The sequence below is a fragment of the Xenopus laevis genome, chromosome 4S, assembly GCF_017654675.1.
Source record: "Xenopus laevis strain J_2021 chromosome 4S, Xenopus_laevis_v10.1, whole genome shotgun sequence".
Lineage (NCBI taxonomy): Eukaryota > Metazoa > Chordata > Amphibia > Anura > Pipidae > Xenopus > Xenopus laevis.
In genome coordinates this window covers 58,197,246-58,211,033 of record NC_054378.1, presented here as the reverse complement: position 1 = coordinate 58,211,033, position 13,788 = coordinate 58,197,246, and the positions used below count along the sequence as shown (strand labels likewise).

The following is a 13,788-nucleotide window of genomic DNA, read 5'->3' as shown; positions in this document are numbered from 1 at the left end:
CACTGTGAAACGAATCATTATGTAATAAAGGTATACGATAGAGAAATATGCAATTAACCTTATTCACAAACAGAAGCCGAGAGACAGTGTCCAATAATAGTACAGATATTGGATCCATTATCCATACTATATGGTTTGTAGCATTACTTATTTGTAACTCAGCTGTTCAGCACTACAGTAAAAGACGGGTGCTTTAAATAACAGATGTAAACATATGATTTTATTCTAAACCTATACTGAAATACTGCAGAAATGGATAAAAGCAAACTTAAATATGATGAAAAAGTCCTTTACAAATGTCAATTATAATAAGCAAGCTGCAGGGTAAAGGTAAATATCCTCTGATTTCAGTAAACACATATGTTTTTCTCCTCCAGACTCTTACTTTAACAGACTTTCCTCATAATGTTGTCATTAAGCAAGTCACAGTCTGGCATGGTGTAGCAGTCCCCCCAAAAACAAAGCAAGGATTATGTAGCAGCGAGCGCAGCACTAATGAAAGCAATGGGTCACTATTCCATACACTGAACAGTCCTTGAGCAAAGTGCTGAAACTGTATTCATGGCTAGCTTTACATTCTTCAAGAAGCCGAATTGTGCCAAATTTGAATTTGGCCAGACAAGTTATTTGAAGTCCTAACAGAAAGTCTTTTGACACAGCAGTGGGTATGATACCGCAGGCATGTTTACACTTGTACTGCATTCCAAGAAAACTGATGCACAGAACTGGAGCAAACAAAGTCGTTGCCTCACTATCTGCAGCTTTCGTTCATGATTAACAAGAGGTTACTTGATACGCTGCATTAATAAAAGTAGAAAAACATCTGTCGAAATACACTAAGGTCTCCAGACGCCAGGCTTATTTCTACATAAAACACATCCCAATACAGGTAAAACAGACTTATTTTCAAGTATAAAATTCCTTATCTTCAACGCCCCACAAATGTGTTTTTAGGGTAAGGCCAGACGAGGAGATTCGGGGAGGTTTTGTCGCCTGGCGACTAATCGCCACGTCTTTTGCGCAACTATCTCCCCGAACTGCCTCACTGAGGCAACTTTGGGCGACTATTGAAAACGCATCGCCGCGTGTGCATTAGCGCAGGCGATTTTGCGCTGTAGCCTATGGGGAAAAACCGCTGAGGCAGTTCAGGGAGATAGTCGCGCAAAAGACGCCAGGCGACAAAACCTCCCAGAATCTCCTCGTCTGGCCTTACCCTTAAAGTTAAAACTGTAACATTACTGCAATAAATAGATGGATACAGAAAATGTAATAGACAACCTCGCTTGGGCCATGATATAGTGAATAAAGTACCCCCTTTTTATAAAATATAGGGATATTATAATATAAGTTACTGAGGAGTTTCATGACCATATAAAAACACGAGCCCGAAGGTCGAGTGTTTTTATACAGGTCATGGAACTCCGAGGTAACTTCTAATATCCTCATATTTTGCAACTGGGGGTACTTTATTTATTATAATACACGAATTTCAGTGAGTCGTGTGACAGAAATGACATCAGAACTCACCGTTTATAACTCATGACATCAGAACTCACCGTTTATAAGGATATAATTTACAAGATATTCATGGCTTTTGTGTATTATATAAGTATAAAGAACTAATTTACTGGACTAAAAGAGCTGAACTGCAGATTGTCTTTACAGCAGACATCTATCCCACAAAACCCCTTAGTCTGAATATGCTGGATAGGAATTAAACTTCCTGTTTTATGCACGAATGGCCTTAACCACCCAAAGGTTTCTTAAACTCCTACACATTCTCAGTTTGCCAGCTCAATCACCTGCAACATAGGTTCTTGAACCCATAAAGTGTAAACATCATGCAACAACAAGGAGCAAAGCCTTGTGTGTAAGGTATGGTTGCCCTGTTGCTTGATATATTAGTGGTCTAGTAGCCATGCAACTCCTTACACAGAGTAAAACAGTTTAAAAAAAAAAGTGGATATATTTCATTAACTTGAACTGGCTATTATGGCTAAAGGAAAGCTCTATAATAATACACATCACTTAGAGCAGGGGTCCCCAACCCCAACCTTACCCATGAGCCACAGTCACTGTAAAAAGAGTTGGGTAGCAACACAAGCATGAAAGAAGTTCCTGTGGGTGCCAAATAATAGCTGTGATTGGCTATTGGTAGCCTCTATGTGGACCTCCAGACTACAGGCTCTGTTTAGCAATACACCTGGTTCTTATCCAACGAAAACTTGCCTCCAAGCCAAGTATTCAAAAAGAAGCACCTGCTTTTAGACCAGTCAGAGCTACATCCAGGGAGTTGGTGAGCCATTTGTTGGGGACCACTGTCTTTAGGCACATTTATCAAAGTTCAAATTTCAAATTTACGTGAGTTGTTAAAAACTCCCCTAAACTCCATAAATTCGAAATACGATCAATCGAAATTTACTAAAAAAAAAAAATCAAATTTGGATGAATGTAATCAACCCGAAAACTCAAATCGAATTCGAATCGAATTTGAAAAATGTGATTGTCAGGAAGGCTGCAAACAACTCAAAATTGATCCCTGGACCTCTCCCAGCAATTCGGCAGGTTTTAGGTGGTGAATAGCCAAATTCGAATTTTCGAATTTACTATTCGACCCTTGATAAATCTGCCCTTTAAAGTGTACTTAAAACCCCAACCCAGAATAGCTGGGTTATTTGCATTAGCAACTGTAATGTTCCACACAAAGTAGCCCTTAGGGTATCTTCAGACAGGAGCATTTTGCATGTCACTGCCACCCAGAAGAGAATACCGGCAGATAATATGCCCCTCTTCCGGTCACTGATCGTAGTTGATGCATATTGAACATTGCTGCCTATTTGAGCATCTTTTTGCACAGAGATCAGCTAGTCACCACTATCTGTGCATCAAACAAGGACTCTGGCATAAAACAACATTTGCGACAGTGACAAGTCGACAGGGGGCATTTTGAGAACCATCCATTTTCAACTGAAGGACAGCAGCCCCTGTGCCCATACTGTGTCATAAACAAGTTCCAGCCTCCTGCTCTTTTTCACTTACTTTTGTGGTGTACCATGGCTTGTGAACATGCTTCATAGTCTGAACCCTGGCAAAGGTTAAGGTGGCCATAGACACACAGATCCTATCATACGAATCGAGGATTCGTACGATTTTCGGATCGTGTGTGGTGTGTGCCGACATGATCCGCTCGTTTGGCGATGTGGCCAAACAAGCAGATCTTTGCAGCTATGGCCACCTTTAGGTTGCAGGGATGAGACAGAATAGAAGAATTTTTCTGAAAGGGGTAGTTTACCTTTAAACACTTTTTTCAGTTCAGTTGGTTTCAGATAGATCATCAGAAATAATAACTTTTTCCAATTACTTTCTATTTGTGACCATTTTTCTAATATTGAAGTGTAAAGTTTCATTTTTCACCTTCTAAAGCAGCTCAGTTAGGGGGGGTCGCGGACCCTCTAAACTGTTCGAAATGGATATATTTAGTGGAAACCTTTGTTATCTTTGTCCCTTCTGAGCAGAATCCCTGAGTTTTATTAAAGGGAGCCGTTAGAACTGATACAATAGTTGCTAATATTTCACAGATAGTGCTGAGAAATGTATCAATTAATTGTATCAACTAAATGTAGCAAATTGTAACAGTTCAGATGCTATTGGATCAATGAGCTGCCACACAAACACCAGAGACAGGAACATTCAATTTTAAACTTCAATTTTGGGAAAACAGTAAAAAATATAAGATGGAAAGCAATTGAAAAAAATCTTTATTTATGGTGAACAATCTGAAAACAATTGAACTGAACTGAACTGAACAAGGTGTTTGGAAGGTGAACAAACCCCTTAAAGGAGAATTCAACCTGTGGGGGAAAAAAAACCCAACCCCCCCAGGTAGACCCCCCCTCCTCCCCCCAGGCTAACTACCCCATACTCGACACTTACCCCTTGGCGCAGATTCTTCCGATCTCTCAGCTTACAGAGGCCGCGGAAGATGGATGCGTGCAACTTCGCTTCAAGAATCTGCACAAAGGGGTAAGTATAGAGCAGTGATCCCCAACCAGTAGCTCGTGAGCAACATGTTGCTCTCCAACCTCTTGGATGTTGCTCTCAGTGTTCTCAAACCAGGTGCTTATTTTTGAATTCCAGGCTTGGAAGTAAGTTTTAATTGCATAAAAAACTAACTATAGTGCCAAGCAGAGCCTCCTGTAGGCTGCCAGTCCACATAAGGCAACCAAATAGCCAATCACAGCCTTAATTTGGCACCCCAAGGAACTTTTTCATGCTTGTGTTACTCCCAAACTCCTTTTACATTTGAATGTGGCTCACAGGTAAAAAAAAAAAGTTGGGGACCCCTGGTATAGAATATGGGGTAGTTAGCCTGGGGGGAGGAGGGAGGGGGGTACTGTTTTTTCCCCCCCCACAGGTTGAATTCTCCTTTAAGGGAAACTGAGCTAGAATCACAAGTGTAATTTGGATCACCATACCTTAATTCTACTAAAAATAATTTAAACATAAAAAAAACAAAACGATTTTTTGCCACCAATATGGATTTATGTAGCTTAGTTAGGATCAAGTACAAGGTACTGTTTTATTATTACAGAGAAAAGGGAAATCATTTTTAATTTAATTTGATTGAAACAGACTTGATGGGAGATGGCTTTCCTGTAATTCAGAGCTTTCTATAGAACATGTTTCCAGATAGGGGATCCTATACCTGTATGGGGTGACTGTTCCTAATTTGCAGCGACAGTTACTGGTTTTGATCTTTTCTCCCTGGGAATTTTTGTCTCTGAAAATGCCACTGGATTTTCAAAAGTATCAATAACAAAAGTAATTCATTGATCTTGTGAGCGAAGAACTTCTCCCATTGCCTCTCCTTACTCTATAATCTAGAGTTACAGAAACAATACACCAAAGAATTGCTCTAACCATACATTATTTAGTAGGTGAAGCAATGAAATATAATACCCACAATAAAATGTCCTAAAATTTAATTGATGCAACAAAAAATAAGCAAATAAAATACTGCAGACTCGGAAAAATATTACAAATTAGTGACACCTAGGAGCAAGAAGTTAAAAAACAAGGACCCACAAAATCATGTATATAATCCAATAATGGAGCCAGAAATCACATTTGAATTCATAAATGTTGCCATCTGCCTTTGTAAGAATACCTCTTTTTTTATATGAAAAAAAAAAAGAAATTCCCATGAACAGATTCTCTAGATGCATCATAAACCATTATGAAGGATCTCTCTAACACTCTCTGCTTCTTTCCCTTCTCTTACTTCATAATCTTTTTTTCTTCTTTCTGCATTTGAGACTTGATGTGACATAGTGGTATTTTAATGAAACAAGTAATTAAAGTTACACTAGTTGCTAACATATCAAGTTTGACTCTGAGAGTTGATATGCAAACAAATGGAAACTTGAGATGTAAAATACACCACAGTATTGAATTATGCCACCAATGACGTACCACATGCTATGTCTGTACGCAACTATTTTAAAATTAGCGTTTTAAAAAGGTTTATATATAGACTGTGCCAACAAACAATCCTCCACCCTAGATTCAGCGGAATCCTAAACTGAATTTGAACCTTAATTTAAATGTGTGAATTACCTACATTTAAAAAAAATATACTAAAAGACAAAAAACAGCTGGGACATGGAATAAGTATTAATAGTAGTATTTATTTTTCCTGTGCCTTGACAGCTCAAGAGAGTTTGTGTAGTTGGTAACTGCTCGCACTCAATTTATTAGGGGACTTTTGGGAAGGAGCCACATCAAAAAGCAGTTTTGCATTATAGATAGCTAATTACACACTGCACTAAGAAAGTCTTAGCTTATTCAACAGTCGTGTCGGATCAACGCTGCGACACCATCCGACAATGCATTCACTGACCTTATTTCTGTTGCATGCAATTTGGCCTGCGTTTTTGCGCAGCGCGTCGGATCACACAGAAAACACCTGTGTAGTCCTACCCTAAAACTATATACATAACATCTACTGTAGTTAATTGCAATTCTGGTGCACAGTATCCCAACACATTGTGTTCATTAATACTGTCCAAGTATGCTAAAAGAGATTTTATATATATAACATTAATATGTTCTCTCATCAAGATTTTTTTTTTTAAATAGCCAAGTGCAGAAAATCTACACGAAAGAGAAATCATTATCTGATCATTATCACTAAGAATAATTTTAATGTATTGCTTTTTCTAAAGGAAAAACATTAAGTTCAAATAGCTAGAGGGTAAAAAATGAATTGGCAACACATACTAAGCCTATATTTGTACCCTGGAGTGAACCACTTACAACTTATCTGAATGCCCTGTCACAGCTATGAAGCAATAAATCTCCTCTATTTATCCATAACCCCAGGGCCTGCAGAAACAGAACAGCTCTAAATTCCATACCTTCTTAACCCACAGCAATTTGTTCCAGCAATTGGCACAGCACCATTTAAAAAAAAAAAAAAAAAAAAACCCTCAGCTGTACCCTTATCTACAAATGTTTGTATAACAAGCCCTAATATATTTCAGTCCTCTGCTTGTTGACAGATACAGGACAATTCAGTTTACTGGTGAGAGATGAATAATGTGCCTACATTAACATATCACTGATTATCCTTAGCAAGTAGTTGTTGATAGTTATGTGACATACAACATACAAATTGTACTTAGTATGATTGATTATACAGATATACAGTGTGAAATGTGTTGTTGGGTGGTTTAGGGTACTGAGACATGTATGAATCATACACAATTATGAACTTGTAATTAAATTTGCTATGCAAATAACATGATTCCACCAAAAATAAGTTACCACCAGAAGAATTTCTCAGTAACTAGAATAGCAAAACTACAAAGCTGTATGCTTGTGATACAAGAAATGGAACACCAATATGTTATGGTGTAGACAGCAGTATTCTAATGAGCATTTCTCTTCATTTTTTTTAATTAATAAGATGTGGGGGGAGGGTTATTAATCTCCAGATATCAGGTTTAGTATATAAACTTGTTTATTCGCCAGGGGTTAACTGCCCCTAACAACCAGGGAGCAGTTTTAAAATCAAAATGAATGAGGAACAGTAGTATGACTGAAAAGAAAGATGAGCAATACAAATAATACTTATACCATAAAAGCAAAGTCACATAGTCAAACTGATTTATCGTTGCCAGGGACAGTGAACCTGACAACCAGACCAGCATTTTCAGTTGCAGCTTAGGATAAATAAATAATGAAGATGAACGGAAAGATTGCTTAATTTGAATAGGCTGACCTCTAACATATTAAAAATGTAATTTAAAGGTGACTTTTCCCTTTAAAGGGGTTGTTCAACTCCTAATTAACGTTTTGTATGATTGTAGAGAGTGATATTCTGAGACAATTTTAATTTGTTTTCATTTTTTATTATTTGAGGTTTTTGAGTTATTTAGCTTTATAATCAGCAGCTCTCCAGGTGCAGTTTCAGCAGTCTGGTTGCTAGGGTCCAAATTACTCTAGCAATCATACATTAATTTCAAGATTGGGATGTTAATAGGGGATAACCTGGACAGAAAGAGGAATAGTAAAAAGTATAACAATAATATAGTATTTGTTTTTTGGATGGGGTCGGTGACCCCCCCCCCACCTTGAAAGCTGGAAAGAGTCAAAAGAAAAAGACAAATAACAAAAACTATAAGAAAAAAATGAAAAAATGCCAAGTGAAAAGTTGCTTAGAATTATCCATTTTATAATATACTAAAAATTAAGATAAAGGTGACCCACCCAACTTTTTTCGTACTGAGAGCTGATATTCAAACTCCTTACCAACAGGATATCAAAAATGCTACACATACAGTATCTGTACCTGCTTCTTAAAGGGGTTGTTCACCTTCAAAACACTTTTTTCAGTTCAGTTGTTTTCAGATTGTTCCCCAGAAATAAATAATTTTTTCAATTACTTTCTATTATTTATTTTTTATTGTTTTCCAAAATCTAAGTTTAAAGTTGAATGTTCCTGTCGCTGGTGTTTCGGTCTGGCAGCTCAGTAATTCAGGCGCAGCTTCTTAACTGTAACGACATTTAGTTGATTCATTTCTCAGCACATCTCTGGAGTATCAGCAACTATTGCATCAATTTTAACAGCTGCCTTTAATGAAACTCAGGGATTCTGCTAAGAAGGGACAAAGATAACAAATGCATAAACAAAATGCATCAATTTATAACAGTTTACAGGGTCGGCGACCCCCCTCCCAGAGCTGCTTTAGAAGGTGAAAAATGATACTTTATACTTAAATATTAGAAAAATGGTGACATATAGAAAATAGACAGTAATTGGAAAAAGTCGTTGTTTCTGGAGATCTGAAACCAACTAGTTGTTTGAAGGTGAACACCAACCCCTTTAAGGGCTCTTACACACAGCCGTTTTTGCCTGTGCTCCCCTGTGTGCCGAACGCATGTAAAATGCAACATGCTGCGTCTCAACCTGCGTTTGGCACTTAAATGCGTCTGTGCGAGTACAGCCCCCTTCACAATAATTGACTGCGTCTACTCCTGCGCTCCCCTGCGGCTGAACATAAAAAACCGTAACACAGGGGAACGCAGGAAAAAACTGCCCGTGTATGTAAGTGCTCTAAGTGTGTGAAGCACACATATATTTCAACTAATTGCTTAAAAGAACAAATTGCTACATGTGCCAGTATATAATTTGGTTCTTTATCGTAGGGCTTTGAAAACAAAGAGCTGGCTCAGAGTCCATATTTAAAAACACTGCTTGACAGGGGTGCAAACAAACTCAAGAATACATAATATTAAAAAGAAAAAATGTGAATAAATACTATGCAATGACACAGGCATCTCTCACGCAGAACCTAAAGTAATGCAGAGCTGCATGCTTAACTACCAGTACCCACTCAAATTTCAGCTGTCAAGGGTGGCAGAGAGACATAGTTCATCAGCTGGAAAATCATAACTTTATATGGTATTCCTAACAAGGTTTGACAAAGGAATTACTAGTGTTTAGTCTGCTGATGATGAAGTCCATAATGTACACTGTATTTAAAAAACAACACCAGCTATTCAGAATCTGATGTGTAAATTTATCCTGGGGGAAGTTGGATGACATTATTTAGCTGATTTTCCATAACAATTATAAAAGCAAAAAAGTCATCTTAAACGAATAAAAGCACAATGTTTCTAATGTCTGTGCAGATTTAAAGCAAAGGGATTTTTTAGTTCTTGTCATATTACTGTTTGTTAACTTAATATGGATTTTTTGTATGCAAGTCAAATATATGTATATATATATATATATATATATATATATATATATATATATATATATATATATATATATATATATACACACATATACATTTTTTTTCTAGTTTATTTTGACATGCAGTGGAAAGCCTAAAATACACGTGAAAAGAGTTGTACATGCAGAGATACGCAAGATCAAAAAGCTGTGAAAGAGTAAAGGACTTTCTTTAGGTGAAACCAATGTGCAAGGCAGACATTACAAATGAAGTTCACATATGTTAAACCATTCAAAAAGCAAATGACAAAGACAGAGGAGGTCCACCACCGAGTCACCTATTAGTACTAAGACTGGAAGATTACTGGACTTCTGTGCTTCCCCACAGCCTAAGAAGAAAAGAGCTGACGGACTTATCCAGGCCGGGAGCTGGCCTACCTGTTACAGGGGGTCCTTGGCTCTCTCCAGGTATTTTCAGCGATGCAGTTGAACTAGTCTGGGCAAGTTCAGGTCTGTTGCTTGTGCCAGCAGAAGACCCATTGGTTCTTTGGGAGGATCCAATAATTCGGTCCTTCATTTCCAAAGATAATAATCGTCCTTTGTACATCCATTTCTGCATCTTCTTTACGGTTAATCCAGATGGTTTCTGGGAAAGCCCTTGGTCCTGGCTATCAGCTGGAACAGTGTTATATGTCACCTGGTCATAGGCAGGTTTTCCTTCATGAAGATAATCAGATTGGGTTTGATTACAATCCCCAGATATTCCACGGTTGATGGCTCCAGTACTGGATTGGGGGCAAACATCGCCCTCACAGTCCATATATGTGTCCACTTGGTGGCAAACAGAGCCCAAAGTGTCTACAATGCCACGGTTTGGAGAAGTTGGGCTATTATTCAGTGTGTTGTACTTAATTAGACTATCGCTATGAAACTTTTGCAAGGTTTCCTGAATCGGCATGGTGTATATAGCGTCCAAACTTTTGCTACAGCTTTGGAATCTATTAAATTCTAAATTTCTCAATGCATTAAGGGACACCAGGTCACTCTGAGACACTTGCTTTGGGCTCGTCTCATCGGAGGACCAAACGTCACTTTCTATAGCACGAACAGACGACTGAGAATAAACACTGTCTTGGGACTGGGAGCTGGAGTGGCACCTTTCTACTTTAGCAGCTACCTTGCTGGTATGGTTTTCAAGAGGTAAATCATGCATGGCATGGATTAATAAGTAATACGCCTCTTGCAACTGAGACCTCAGCCTGTCAGTCTCTAGATAGATATTGTCATTGCCCTTACTCTGCTGGTCTCCTGAATAATCCCCTGGGGATGAAACAGTGTTGTGTAGCTGTTGAGACCTATGTGATACCCCACCAGGCCCTATACACACGCCATTATACTGCGGTTCAGTCACTGCAGTGACCAGCAGATTTTCATTGTCATAATAATCATCTTCCTCGCTGTCCTCTGAGTGGTTTGGGGTAATTCTATAGAAAGAGGGAGCCGTTAATTGAGAGTAATCGTGCGATGGTGCACTGTATTGTGAGGTCACAGTGTGGCAATCACCTAACATAGCCGGGTGACTGGGAAACAAATTTGAGGGAACAAACTCTGTTTGAGGCTCCTGGACAGCCCTTGTCTGGGGAGACTGAGGGTAAAAGAAGGTCAGGTGACATGAAGAAACTGGGGTGCTGTGGGGTGATAGCCACTGCTTTTCAGCACTAGACGTGTGGCTATAAGGGCTATAAGGGTTATATTGGGGGGGAGACAGATGACAGTTGTGATACTTCCCATAGGGGAAGATCCCCCCATTGTGGTGAATAGTACTAATCCCATGAGGATGTTGTATGGAGTGGAGCCCCCTGTACTGAACCTCTAGCCCGTGAGTATTAGTGAGGACTCGTCCTGCTGTGTCTGAGCTACTAACTGCCGTCTCCCCCAGCATGGCATCATTGTTATTATTGTGATTGCTGCTGCACCAGCCCACTGTTCCTTCTGTGCTTTCCGGCCCGGTCTGTAAACTTGCCATAAAGTCCGGGGAAGTTGCTGGAGTTCGCCCCCCGAGACTCTGCCCCTCGCAGCCCACTAGTGGCCCTGCCTTGCCCTCCCCAGCGCTCTCCTCCTCTGCACGAGCCCTCCGTGTGCCCCCTCTGTGCAGCTCTTTACCTTCTCCGTTACATTCGGCTCCAAGTCCCCCCGCCGACCCCTTCTTGGATCTCTTCCCCCGCAGTTTGGATAAAGTCCTGCGCAGAGGATCAGCCATTCCTCCCCTGTTTGCCCCGCAGCTTCAGCAGGACATGCCCCGGAGCAGAGAGTCGCAGTAGCCGAGAGCCTGCGGGCTCACTTGTCCCTGAGCTCCCCGTGTTGCACAATCACTGGTCTCCATATCGCTCGCCCAACAAGGAGGCGGCTGTGTCTCCTCGGACACGTTCCCTGTTCCTGAGCTCTCTCTGTGTCTCTGCTCTTTCCCTTCAGACTGTGAGTGCGCCTCTCCGCTGCCTGCACATACTTGGAATATTTCTGGGGGTAAGAGGCCGCGGGATGTGAGCATGCGCAATCGCCTGGCTCCGGGAGCTTCCGGGCGTCTCAACAGACCCTGACTGGAATCAGTGCAATTTCCCTCTCCCCGGGAGACTTACGAGTGCTCAGTAGCCACCCCGTGGGCCCTCACTCCCGCCTGTCACGTTAGGACCCAGAGAAAGTGATAAAATCGTCCGTGACGCAGATATACTCACCACTCTCCAATGGGACAGCGTTTTTACCGGCCAGGTGGCAACCCTTCCGTGTGTTGCCGCTTTGGAACCGAAACAATGTTAAATGAGATTAAATGACATAATTCAGTTACACACACTAGAAACTTATTTTGTACCGTTCCAAAACTTCTGTGGCTAAACGAATAATATAATAAAGAGCAGGTTGTGGGAGCGCTTTGCTACTCAGTTTGGCAGACACGATCATTTATTATATATTATTCACACCTACGGATTTATAAGGGCATTTGTAGGCGACAAATCTGTGCGACAGACGCTTTCCTGGTAATCTGACCAGCAGAGGGCAGCCTTCCATTCAACTGCACTATAACGTGTGCACAATAGCCTAACCTCGACATATACTCAACAGTAAATTTAGAGAAATATAAAGGCCACATAAACGCTGCTTGTTGGGAAATATGTTTACAGAATGTAAAGGGAGAATGACTATTAAAACAGTTAAATTTGCTAATTATTAACAATGGTCTGTGATTTCTGCTATGATTTCTGCTAAAGGATCATTCATTTGAACCCCTTGGTCAGAAGCATACCAGCTTTGTTCCTCAGAGCTCCACAAGTAAAAGTGCCTCTGAAAAGAATCGACATGGGCACTTACTAATTCCAGGATTCGTATAACTCCCACACTGTCTAACTGATCGATTGATTGTTACATTCACTGGGTACACTGAAATATGTGTTATCCTCGTGCTGCTGAACTACCTAGAAGCTGGATGGTGACTGCTACATTTAGGGGCCCATTTACTTAGCTCGAGTGAAGGAATAGAGGAAAAATAACTTTGAATTTCGAATGTTTTTTTTGGCTACTTCAACCATCAAATGGGCTACTTCGACCTTCGACTACGACTTCGAATCGAACGATTCGAACTAAAAATCATTCGACTATTCGATAGTCGAAGTACTGTCTCTTTATCGAATGAATTGCGGTAAATCCTTCCACTTCAATGACGAAGGATTTCAATTCGGCAGTCGAATTGCCCCTTACTGTTTACACAGAACTGTACTTTAATGGCTGTTCTTCTAAGGTCATACCAAACATGATTTTTGTGGGACATCCCATAATCTATTTTACTCTATTCTATTGTACTGTATATGTGTTGTTAGGTTAGCGGTAATTGCCAAGAGGAGGAAGTGAGTTGGATAGCTCCTGGGAGGTTCAAGGGCTGTTGAAGCTGCAAGAAGCTGTATGTAATGAATATAAACACTATAATAAATGTTGTAAAACCACAATCTGGAAGGCAAAGAAAGGAAATGAGGAGCACATAGAGGCAGAGGCTAAGACTAACCCCAAAACGTTTTTTAAGTATATTAATAGTAAAAAGATGCTGATTGAGAGTGTTGCTCCTTTAAATAATGGTACCAGTATGGCTGTAACAGATACAGAAAAGGCAAATGTACTAAATCAGTTCTTTTCTTCAGTGTATTCAAGAGAGGAGTCAGAGTTCCCAGGCTCACTTCATAGCGGCACTGATGTATCAGCTCAATCTATTCAGTGGCTGACTCAGGATATCGTTCATAAAGCTTTAATAAAAATGAATGTAAACAATGCGTCAGGGCCAGATGGCATACACCCCTGGGATGTAAGAGAGCTTAGTTCCGTTTTAGACCAGCCCCTATTTTCTCAGATTCAATTTCATCTGGTATGGTACCAATGGATTGGAGGAAAGTTGATGTCATTCAATATATAAAAAGTGATTACAATCTCAGCCTGGCAATTATAGGCCAGTAAATTTGACATCTGTGGTGGGCAAATTATTTCAAGGCTTGTTATGGGATCACATT

At 40.0% G+C, this 13,788-nt stretch overlaps 1 protein-coding gene across 1 annotated transcript in view; it reads right to left on the bottom strand.

Annotated features, from left to right (window-relative positions):
• Nucleotides 1-12,165, bottom strand: part of syde2.S (synapse defective 1, Rho GTPase, homolog 2 S homeolog) — a 45,633-nt gene extending 33,468 nt beyond the window's left edge. Inside the window, exon 1 of the mRNA XM_018260684.2 lies at nucleotides 9,680-12,165. Within this exon, the coding sequence (XP_018116173.1) occupies nucleotides 9,680-11,501 (1,822 nt within the window). The 5' untranslated portion in view covers nucleotides 11,502-12,165. The remainder of the gene's footprint in view (nucleotides 1-9,679) is intronic.
• Nucleotides 12,166-13,788: the final 1,623 nt, after the last annotated feature.